At 35.5% G+C, this 12,077-nt stretch overlaps 2 protein-coding genes across 5 annotated transcripts in view; one reads left to right on the forward strand and one right to left on the reverse strand.

The window, feature by feature from the left end:
* Positions 1 to 8,845, forward strand: part of CHD1 (chromodomain helicase DNA binding protein 1) — a 54,925-nt gene extending 46,080 nt beyond the window's left edge. Inside the window, exons 31-37 of one of the 2 annotated variants that reach the window (XM_080573313.1) lie at positions 494 to 757; positions 1,170 to 1,310; positions 2,639 to 2,817; positions 4,471 to 4,567; positions 5,569 to 5,626; positions 6,640 to 6,850; positions 7,041 to 8,845. In XM_080573313.1, the coding sequence (XP_080429439.1) occupies positions 494 to 757; positions 1,170 to 1,310; positions 2,639 to 2,817; positions 4,471 to 4,567; positions 5,569 to 5,626; positions 6,640 to 6,850; positions 7,041 to 7,404 (1,314 nt within the window). In that variant the 3' untranslated portion in view covers positions 7,405 to 8,845. The remainder of the gene's footprint in view (positions 1 to 493; positions 758 to 1,169; positions 1,311 to 2,638; positions 2,818 to 4,470; positions 4,568 to 5,568; positions 5,627 to 6,639; positions 6,851 to 7,040) is intronic. The other variant, XM_080573314.1, reaches the window with a different exon arrangement.
* Positions 1 to 12,077, reverse strand: part of LOC308185095 (uncharacterized protein) — an 846,543-nt gene that overhangs the window by 577,101 nt on the left and 257,365 nt on the right. The window lies entirely within an intron of this gene.

Consider the following 12,077-nt stretch of genomic DNA (forward strand, 5'->3'; position numbering starts at 1 on the left):
AAAAAGAACAGCTCCAAAAGAATGGAAGTTGGGACTCTCTTGCCTTCTTCTGTGAACGTTTAATGTGGGATCAGTAAAAAGTTACTGAGACAAAGCTAACTAGAGCAGAGGTCTTCTGACATCTGTATCACTTGAGTGTCCTGAACAATCAGCTCAGTTTTCAAGACATACTTCCTTAGTGACTTTAGTGCTTTAGAGCTTTTTACAGGGACAGACTTCTTTTGGCATATAGAAATTAAAGTGACTTAATTTCTCACTCCCTTCTTATCACTGCCAAATCAGTACTTGTTTTGTGTCACATCAAGAAAATGAGTAAATAGCCCTCATTTTTCTTTACAACTATATCCATTTCTATTTGATAGATGTTAAATCCATGTAAAAAAAAAAAAAAAAAAGAAATGCACAGATAAAAAGTATGTTTTAATCTTATGGTTGCGAAACTTGTATAGCTAGAAACTCAGTTTGATGTGACATATATGCTTGCATATTGCAGGATGAGATTGTTTCAGTGAAACATCTACATAAAAAAATAAAAGCAGAAAAAGAAAATGAAGAAAAGCCTGAGCCAGATATTGGTATAAAGAAGGAAGCTGAAGAAAAAAGAGAGACAAAAGAAAAGGAAAATAAGAGGGATTTGAAAAGGGAGAAAAAAGAAAAAGAGGATAAGAAAGAATTAAAAGAAAAAGATATTAAAGAAAAGAGAGAAAACAAAGTAAAAGAATCCACACAGAAAGAAAAAGAAGTAAAGGAAGAGAAGGTAACTAGGTTTATTTATCTTATACAGCATCAGAAAAGGCCACTAGGTTTTTGTGAATGATTTTGAATTGAAAAGGTATTTTGGATCTAATCAGTTGTCATTTCATTGAAATCTTTTACATCATTTGAAGTTACATTTTTACCACTTGCAACCATGAAGACAGGCATATGAAATGGGGAATTACTTCCTTAATTATATGTATCTTCATTGGATTGTGAGTATGCATGGGTACAAGAAAAGAAACTTACTCCTTTTCCATTCTCCTTTTCCATCCCACAGAGAAAGTAAAATGTACCATCATAGTTTTCCTTCCTATTATTGAAGAGTATGCAAGAGTTATGGTTATTGTCATACATTACAAGATAATTTCAGACCCAAAATATACTCAAATATTTTCATATTTTGTTCTTAGGTAAATGAAATCAAATCAGAAAATAAAGAAAAAAATAAAAAAATTCCATTGTTGGATACTCCAGTTCACATTACTGCCACGAGTGAACCAGTTCCTATATCAGAAGAATCTGAAGAACTAGATCAGAAGACGTTTAGTGTGGTAAGTCCCTTTTTGATAACTTGATTTACAAGTTTACACTTGATATTTTAAAAAATGGAAGTTTCTGATTCTTTATTCATTATTACGCACAGTACCAGACAATCTCTTGCTAGTAAAGTCTTAGATCAATGGATGATATTGATACTATTCTGAAGTTATTTTTGTCTTCAAGCCAGCAGTTTTATTCTGTTGTTTGTTGCAGGTATGCAGTATAGTAAGAAAACTTACCTAGCAGTCTGTATGCTAAATAGATTTTAAATATACTCTGTAAAGATCTATCCTCAACAAAAACTTATGTATACTGCTTCAAGAGCAGAATACATAATGCAATTGCTGGAGTCTCTGGCTTCACCTTATCATAAATGCTTTTCCTCTTAGTAAGATAAAAAGAGAAATTAAGTTTCAGTACTTCCCTCCTGCGGTATCACAGACATAAATTATTAGACACAGGAAGGAACAAATTCTAAAGCCTTTAGAAATACCTGGCTGGAGTAATCTCTTTGACACCAAAAGAATTTCGGATAAATTACTACTTCTGTCTAAAAGCAGAATCAATATTAGAGAAAAAAAAGAGGTATGTACACACAATATATGTAGAGTTGTATAGGTCAACTGCAGCCTTTGGTAAGCCTGAAAGGTACCAATGAGTTCTTCTGAGCAGTCGTGAGCTTTTCTTCTGTGTGTTTTATCATACAGATTTCAACGGTTGTCTGTTTCTGCTGGTCAGGTTTAGTGGATTTATTGTGGTGCTGGCTGTGACACGCAAATTAGATTCTCATGAGTATGTCCTTGACTCATCTTTGTATATTTTTAAACTAAACATTCCAAGTGACTTATCTGTGATCCCCAGGATGGGCCTCCAGTGACTCAGGTGGATGTGTGGATAGCTTTGTGACTGGAAGTCATTTGATTTCTCTGTACACTTACATTTTTCTGATCACTTCTAGGTTTAAGCAGTGAGCTCTGCAAGCTATCTAATTTAAGCTGTGGCTAAGTCAATATGTATTGCAGCTGATTAATTGCTTAGTGTCATGAACTAGCAATGGAACTCTCTTCCTTGAACTCTTTGGGGATGGGGCATCATAACTTCTCTGTTCTCAAGGAACAGCCTCTTTGATTTTTCTCCATAGATGTTGACACATTGTTTGTGGTATTCTTCAATGTGTTCCCCTCACCCTATGAGCAAGGTCTTGTGTTTTGTTTTGCTTGTAACAATGCTGTCTTGCCTGTATAAATATCACAGTAATGGGTGGGGTCGTGTTCTAATTTTTTTTTAATTTATATATATACATATATATATACACATATATATATTCTGCATTTTACAGTGCAAAGAAAGAATGAGGCCTGTCAAAGCAGCATTGAAACAGCTGGATAGACCAGAGAAGGGCCTTTCTGAAAGGGAGCAGCTGGAACATACTAGACAGTGTCTAATCAAAATTGGGGATCACATTACTGAATGCCTAAAGGAGTACACAAATCCAGAACAAATTAAACAGTGGAGGAAGTAAGTTTTTCTGCATGAATTTTTGTTTTGTAAAAGGAAAATCTTTAATTACTTGTATTAAGGATAATAGTTTTTGATTATTTCTCTTGTTTCTTACCCTCTTTTTCTTGTATTTTTCTGCTGTCTTAAGTAAGGGTTATACAAGTTGATTATAAATGGTTCTGGCTTTTAATAGATTGACTTCTTCATACTGTATAGCAATGCATTTTATCCAGTAGGTGGAGTAATCTCACTTCTTACAACCCAAAGTAAACACTAGATAACTTCTACTTAGTGTTAAATATTTAATGGGAAAGAGTTCTTATCTTTAAGGATCTGTTTTTTCAGCTTTGAGGATTTTTTTTTAATTTATGCTAAAAATAGGCAATTCAAATGTGTCTGCTGAACTTTGATTTTTATTTGTAGAATATTTAATTATTTTTAAAATATACTCTAATAATATATGACATAAAATTATTTATAATAACATACTCAGACGTGTTTCAAAACAGAGTTCTTAAATGTCTTTATCCATCATTATATTACACTTAAAAGTAACTGAAATTGCATTAAGAATCTATCGTAATGTGCACTTAAGTCTTGAAAATACATCCTACAACTTGGGCTGAAAATATATACTACACTTCCATATGCAAGTCAGTTAAGCATTATAATTTCCTTACAGACTGTTGTTAGTGTAGAATGCTTAAGCAAGTAAAAACAGCTGTACTTCAAAATTTTTAAAGGTGGTCTGAAATATAAAAACAAGACCCGTCTAACACCTCAGTAAATGTTATTTTTCTTTAAGTGGAAATACATAATAGGGCTAGTATTCATAATAATACTACAGTACCATTTGGCGATTGTTAAAATAAGACTTAAGTAGTCAGAGTGAAGGATCAGAGTGATGCTTCCGGAGCCTGAAAAATTCAGATGTTACTGGATTGTAGCATTTGGTAGTCTGATAGAATTTTAGACTTCAGTTTAGTTATCTGTAATCATAGAAACAAACATTTTCTTTAGGGTTTTGGCATCTATACTTGACCTAGTGTTTGTTCTTCTTTGTTCCTGCATAGGACAGATTAGGCTTGAAGTTACAGCCATGCCACTTCTGTCATTTCTTCAGATTGATTTGTTTTCAAATCTTTGACCAGGATTTGGAATTGTGGATGAATTCTCTGATATTTCCAGGAAATAAGTCTTGTAGGTCAAATGTCTTCCCCTGCAGGAAACTTCAATTTTGGAAGAAGTTTTACTTACTGTACTTTACTTGTATTTTTAGTTACTGGGTAGCAAATATTGAAAATTTCTGTTAGATTTCTAACAATCTTTCAAAAGGCATGCATAAACTGAAAGCAACATTTCTAAGCATTTCCACAAATCATTGCATTAATGAAATTGATAATAATACTACTGTTCATGCACTACGAACTCTAAAGTAATGATGATAAATAATGCAAAGTGTCAAATTGTTACAGTAATTAATTTGTCAGACATTTGATGTACAGCTAAATGTTTGCTGTGCAGCTAGGCACTAGTCTGTGACAGGTTTTACAGTGTTTCTTTTTACTGAGGTTGTTGAATTAATTTCAATTAAATCTATGCTGTTTTGTGTCATACAAAAAAAAAAAGAATATATGTAAGAACTACAACATCTCTTTTCTTCTTCCTCAGAAATTTGTGGATTTTTGTCTCTAAGTTTACAGAATTTGATGCCAGAAAGTTGCACAAACTGTATAAGCATGCAATCAAAAAGCGCCAAGAGTCTCAGGTAATATTTTAAGACCCTCTCTAAATATAAAAATGTTCAAGTGTTATAACTCGTTTAGATTTAAAGGATTATCAGAAACACAGCAAGGCATATACACTTTAAATAAGTACTTGCTTTGTGTTTGTGGTAGTCTCCTTTGATAGGCACTTACCCATGTCGAACCTCATTGAGTGCCAGGTCCTGCACTTTGGTCACAACAACCCCATGCAATGCTACAGGGTTGGGGCAGAGTGGCTGGAAAGCTGTGCAGAGGAAAAGTATACAAACACCCTTACAAAAGGGTGTTGGTTGACACTCGCCTGAGCATGAGCCAGCAGTGTGCCCAGTTGGCCAAGAAGGCCAATGGCATCCTGGCTTGTATCAGGAATAGTGTAGCCAGCAGGACCAGGGAGGTGATCGTCCCCCTGTACTCAGCTCTGGTGAGGCTGCACCTCAAGTACTGTGTTCAGCTTTGGGCCCCTCAGTACAAGGACATCGAGGCCCTGGAGCGTGTCCAGAGAAGGACTACAAAGCTGGTGAAGGGCCTGGAACACAAGTCCTGTGAGGAGCGGCTGAGGGAGCTGGGGTTGTTTAGTCTGGAGAAGAGGAGGCTCAGGGGAGACATTATTGCTCTCTACAACTACCTGGAAGGAAGGTGTGGGGAGCTGGGGGTCAGCTGCTTCTTGCAGATAACTAGTGACAGGACTAGAGGGAATGGCCTCAAGTTGCGCCAGTGGAGGTTTAGGTTGGAAATTAGGAGACATTTCTTCTCAGAAAGAGCAGTCAGGCATTGGAACGGGTTGCCCATAGAAGTGGTGGAGTCACTGTCTCTGGGGGTGTTTAAGGAAAGGTTGGACATGGTGCTTATGTACACAGTTTAGTGGGCGATATTGGTGGTAGGGGGGTGGTTAGACTAGATGATCTTGGAGGTTTTTTCCAACCCTAATGATTCTATGATTTTTTTCTAAAGTATTCAGATAAACTGAGATTTATCAGTAAGTTCATGTACTCGTCTCTTTTAGCAACACAATGACCAGAATATTAGCAGCAATGTGAATACCCATGTAATCAGAAATCCAGGTAAGAAATCTTAAATATGATCTTGTGCTAGATATCTTATTTTTTTAGTATATTTCATTTCACATACCCTTATCTATCACCTAGATCTGTGTCCTATACTGCAAAATTTGGTAGAGATAGGCACACTAGTATAAATAAATAGGTTGGAGAAATTCAGCAGAGCACAGACTGAGCCTGGTACTTACTGGGTTGAGCAGCAAGTTAGTTGAACATCCTTTAAAAAAAAATAAATGGAAACCTACATTTTGTATTTTATTTTGGCGAGGTAGAGAAGTCTACTCAAACCTTTAAACTTCATAGAAATTCTTTGCCCATTTGTAAGCCATTGTAGTGTCAAAAAAAAAAAGCCTCAGAGAAAAAAAAAATCAAACAGCAGTATTGTCAAAAATAAAATACATCCCATATAACTAATTGCAAACTGTGACTTCAATTGTGACTTCAAGATACAGTTTTCTATGTTCCCACACCTGCATTCTTGTAATATTTTTATGTAATATTTTAGTTATATTATCATGTATTTAAAATCAACATATTTTTAGAACAGTATAGGAATGCTAGTAATGCTTGTAATGCTGTAGTAATAGTAAATGCTGTAGTAAATTGCTAATAGTGAAATGCTATAGTAATGCTACTAGTTTGTACATTTAAAATGTCATCTTGTTGTTGGGGGCCTTTCCTATTTAGAGAGGAAGTTGCTGCCATTCTGTCTAGAATTGCTCTACCAAAGGCATTTCTACTCACTCCTTATTTGGACCGCATTTAGCCCGTCCATTCAGTTTGTAAGGGTGAGAAGCTCGGTTTCTGACCCCTACATGTTACATTTCTAGATTGCTTCCCTCTTACATCATCCGCAGTAGTGTGTTTGTCTTTCAGCTACTTAGATCATATTTCTGCCAAATTATAATGTTGTCATATTCTTTTAAGTCTGATAAGTAGAAGTACTGTTTGAATTAGGTGAAGAAGAGAATTTATAGTATATGAGACTTCCTCATAACCTCTGATTTATTAAACAGATGTAGAAAGACTGAAAGAGACTACAAATCATGATGACAGTAGCAGAGACAGTTACTCTTCTGATAGACATCTGTCACAATACCATGATCATCACAAAGACCGGCATCAGGGAGATGCTTACAAGAAAAGTGACTCTAGGAAAAGGCCATATTCAGCCTTCAGCAATGGAAAAGATCACAGAGACTGGGATCACTACAAACAAGACAGCAGGTGAGTTTCTCCAGAATTCCCTTCCTGTTTTTGTAGTGTGCTCATAGGAATCACCAAAGTATATTTTTTGAGTAATGCAAAATTACAAAGAGGATATATCTCTAATGCAGTTCTGTTGAATTGACATAACTGTAGTTACTACTGTGTGTTCAGTTAACATTAATCTAATATAAAAACTTGTATTTTTTAGATACTACAGTGATAGTAAACATAGAAAGTTAGATGACCACAGGAGCAGAGACCACAGGTCAAACCTGGAAGGAAATTTAAAAGACAGCCGGCCTCATTCAGATCACCGTTCCCATTCAGACCACAGGATACATTCAGATCACCGTTCTGCTTCAGAGTACAGCCATCATAAATCTTCCAGAGATTATAGGTACCACTCAGACTGGCAAATGGACCACAGAGCTTCTGGTAGTGGCCCAAGGTCACCACTAGATCAGAGGTCTCCTTATGGTTCAAGATCTCCCCTGGGACACAGGTCTCCATTTGAACACTCATCAGATCACAAAAGTACACCTGAACATACATGGAGTAGCCGGAAGACATAACAAAGACTGACATTTTCTGGACCTTCTTTTAGCCATATACAGTAAACTAACACAGTAATTGCCTTACATGACTTGAAAGATATGGACTGGATATTCTATCAGTAGCAGTATTGTTACTTCTTTCCAGGATGCAAGGTCTATTATCCCAACAGAAGAAAAATATTTTTGTATTTAAAGTTTATGCTGCACTGTGCTGCAAATGTTGTGGCACTTTTTTTTAAGAAATGGAAGATGTTTACTTTTACAGGGACCTCAACACTGCCCCTTTCAGACTGGATCTTACTATAAAACTCTTCATGTCAAAGTGATTTTAGGCTGAACACAGTTTAAATTATGTTTGTAAATGAACTTTTAAACACTGACCTGTGCTCATGTTTCAGGAAGGAATGAGGAGTTTATTTTTTTTTGTTTCTTAGTAAAGAACTCTCAAGGACTTTGTTCACTTTCCAAAGCTACTTGTTTACATTGTACACTGCGACCACCTTGCCACTTTTCATCACAAGCTTGAATATTTAAATTCTGTACCTATAACTGTAAAATAGCCAGGATTTCTCCTGTTTGTGATCAGCTATAATGCCTTTTTATGAAACAAACAAACAAAAAAAATTAAAAAACAACAACACCAACAAATGGCTGTAAATTATTGTAAATTAATTAAATGAGCTTTTTCCCCACTCAGGCTTTTTTTGACTGTTCCTTTCCCCACCAACTCAGGCCTTCTTGTCACAAGTATGAAAGAAAGTCAGTGTACTTAAATGTTTTAATAAAATATCTTGATGGAATCAGAATGTAAAAATGGGGAAAGGGAATATTTTATTCCATTTAGTGCTCCTTTTTTTATTGGATACTTTAGATACTTTTTTTTTTTCTATTAAACTGTCAGTGTTGTGATTGTTGTAATGAAATCATGAGAAATATCCAGCTAAACTGTGCTCTGGAAAGCTTTTCAGGTGCATTGGTTTTAAAGAAGGAGTGTTCAATATCTGAACACTTCAGAACCCAAATCAGCCAAAATTTGTTGTAAATCCATTTGTTTTCCCTCTTTAACATGGGCAATAATGTCAAATGTGCTATGCAGCCAGTTAATATTTTAGAAGATTTGAATGACTTTATTAACAGAATTGTTACAATGCACACTGATTGTACATAGATAACTTCTATCTGAAAAATTAAATTTAAACTAAAAGGATATGTGGGCTCTTGTAGTTTTCTGCTGTGTTTTGCTGTACAGCGTACCCTTTTCTGTTTTAACCATAAAAATATTAATCTCTTAAATACTAAATTTTAATACATAACTTGATGACTTGGGAAGATATCTAGTAGTCTGACATCATGTGGTTGAATCCATATCTGTTCCTCCAATTTCTCTTGCAATGTTGAGCATTGTTTCCAATTAACCGGATCTATATGAACACATTAATAAAGAACCAAAATCTGTCCACCCAGTATCTTGGGGTCATATTATAGGTACAGTTGCTGCCCACTAGGTTGATAACATTTAAACTAATTTAAGGTAGGCTGGGACTCAATTAATGCTTCTTCATATCTTAGCTTTTTACCTTCCCAGGTCTGGGAGGATTTGCGTTTTTCTGCTTTTAAGCTTAATTGCTGAAACAGTGTTCAACCAGTGATGCCTAGTAAGGTTATGGATTTCTGTCATGCATTTTCCACATCCAATGGCAAAAATGAAAAACATGGAGCATCTCAAACCACTGCCTGATTCTTACTGCTTGGGTAGTGAAAAGGAATCAGGAACCTATTAATAGAGCATTGAGAGCAGTCCCACCAAATCTGGTTTGCTGTCAGTGTAGCTACCTTATGGCATTGTGACTCATCATGTTTCATGTGATATGATTATTGTATGTCTGCTTTTGTTTAAGGTATCTCAGGTCTGTCTGAAATAAGCAAGACAGAACACACTTAACTGGTGGCTTTGATGGTCAGGATCTTTGGTAATTTGTCTGTTTAGCCTGGTTTTATACGAATGTATTTAGAGATTTACAAATCACATTTACAGTGGTTTAAATTTTCCCATGCTTATTCCCATTAAGTCTTAAGTGTGAATTTTAGTGATGGAGATAACCTCCATTACTTACGAGGCTGACTGTTAATGGTGTATACTTTCCTGTTTAGTAGAATCCCATATCCTCCTCAGATAAGCCATTTAGGATTCATTTTCTATGCACTCAGATTTGACCTTTGTTTTGTAATGAAAGGCCTTTGTTCATTTGTAATGAAAGATCTTTGAGGAATGTGACCAGTTCTGAAGCATCCATTTTACATTAGCCTTTTGCTTCAGATCTTGGTGTTGCTTATCTGTAAGATGTTTAGGAAAGCAAGAATTCTCTTGGCTGGAAGAGAACTCCTGGTATGGCTGTTGATAAAGATTCAGTTGTTTCATCCACCGTGCATGGAGGCTTAAGATTTCCATCTTAATCATGTACATATATCTAATATACCTTTCCCGATACTGCCTAAGAAAATGAGATTGCTGGTCAGCCAGGGAAAAAAAAAATGCATGTTAGAAATGCATTGCTGCTGTTAGTTTTAATAGCAGAAATGCATTATATGACTGGTTAACGTTAGTTTATCTGCTGTTGTGATGGCGTCACCATTTACCAGTCACTATGTTTTCCCCATTTTGATCTTAATTGCAGGTGCCCCGTCATCTGAGCAACACTCAAAGAGCCTGTGGTTTCTGAGAGAGACTTTCACTACTGTCAGATAGAGGACTTGCAGAGTCAAACACCAGCCTGGCAGTTTTCAAACACCAGATGGCAGTTTCTGCAGAAACCTGGCACTCCCACAAAAAGGAGTGTGTCCTTACTGCTGTCTGGGACCAGGACAGCACAGTAACAGAGAGGGCTGCCTCCCTAGGTTGGGTAAATTTGATGACATTTGCATTCCTTATTTTTAGAGCTTGGTTTTGTCCCTGCACTATCCTCTGTCATCAATAAAGGAGTCTTAGTGGTATTTGTTACTTCACTGGTGTTACCATTTAGCTGTAGTTTTCCCATCTAAAGTGTAAAATCTCAATGAAGTATTCTTGTAGCAATGTATTTTAAGGGGCACTTTTTCAGTCTCAATATTATGTTCTCAATATAAATCTCAGTATTATGTGTTAGTGGCTCAGTGGTCAATGACAAGAGATTTTTTGGCAGGTAATGACCTCCCTCTTAGGAATGTAGACAAAGACACTAAAGATACTACATCATGATGCTGGTTTTCTTGTTTCTGATGAGACATTTTCTTACTAGTATCTCTGTGATCATGTTTTATTTGAACAGAAAATTTAACTGAATCTTAGTCCCTCTTGGGTACCAAGGCTGAAATGAGATCATCTGGTTTATTTATTTATTTTTTTTAACCTTCATAGAAATAAGACTCTTGCTATTAAATAATATTAATATTCTATTTAATAATATTATCTCTATAATAATATTATCTCTATTAAATAATATTATTATTCTAATCGGTAACGGGTAACTGGTATGAATCAGCCACTTGTACTGGTTGAAGTTTGTTATGATAAATGTACAATGCTGTCACTTGTATCTCTGCTCATTCTTTCAACAAGCAGAAGACCAGCATGGTTACACCTGCAATTTAAGCTGTGTTCTTAAAAGTTTCTGGTCAAGCTTTTATATGTGAAATGCTCCAGAAGAGGTAGTGAAGAAGTTTGATTATATGAGGCAATGCTAGCAGCAGAAAGAAAAAGAGACTCCTGGAATTCATGAAATGTTTCTTATCCTTTTCATTTTCCTCTGTAGTCCAGTCATTCATCTTAAGATATTAAGTCGAGAATAACAGAGTCATGAGGAGCATGTTCTGGTCCCTTCATCCCTGTGCTAGCACACTGATTGGGGTCAGTGAAAGATTTCCCTGTGTACATGGCTAATACTAAAGCAAATGGCTATTTCTGGTGTGTCTTTGCAGCCTGCTAACCCTACAAACTTATTTCTAACTATCTTTTTAAATAATTTTGAAAGCTATAAACAAATGGGAAATTACTTTTGGGTGAATACAGACATTTAGTGATAATTGTTGATTTTCATTAAAAAAGAAAGAAACTCCATTGTTGTTTTCAAAAGAAAATGGTAGGACCAGGAATAGCTAATATGCAAAAAGGGTAATTCTGCTTTTTTAATTTATGTGATGTTATCTGTAGCATTTTTATAAACCTAATGTGAAAGCTGCTTACTTTGTTTTAAAAGTTGAGAAAGCATTAGGCCTTTAATGTATATTTTAAGTGGGAATTGCACTGATACAAAAATATAGAAGGAGAATAAATTTGTAAAAGATCTTAGACGTTTGTTCATATTCTGTATGACATATTGTAGGAAAAAAAAATGCAGCAGTAGGGTGTATTTTTTTGTATTTGAAAAGTAGTAAGTCTTGGATAAGTATCTGCCTTTCACTTTACTCCAGAACTTCATTATATACCTACACTGATAACGAAATCTGCATGCATATATTGCAGTTTATCAAGACTGTGTTTCTAACTTATTTTCTTCTGTTCTATAGTATGTCTTATCTTCATGAATCTTAATCATTCATGGAAAGTAAAACAAGCAACAGTCCTTTGAGATATACTTTATCTGGATTTTATGAAGAAACTTTCAGGGTGTTGGGTTTGGTCTGGCTTGACCATGGCAGGCAGCTCAGTCCCACAC

Source organism: Anser brachyrhynchus (genome assembly GCF_964034855.1).
Source record: "Anser brachyrhynchus genome assembly, chromosome: Z".
Taxonomy (NCBI): domain Eukaryota; kingdom Metazoa; phylum Chordata; class Aves; order Anseriformes; family Anatidae; genus Anser; species Anser brachyrhynchus.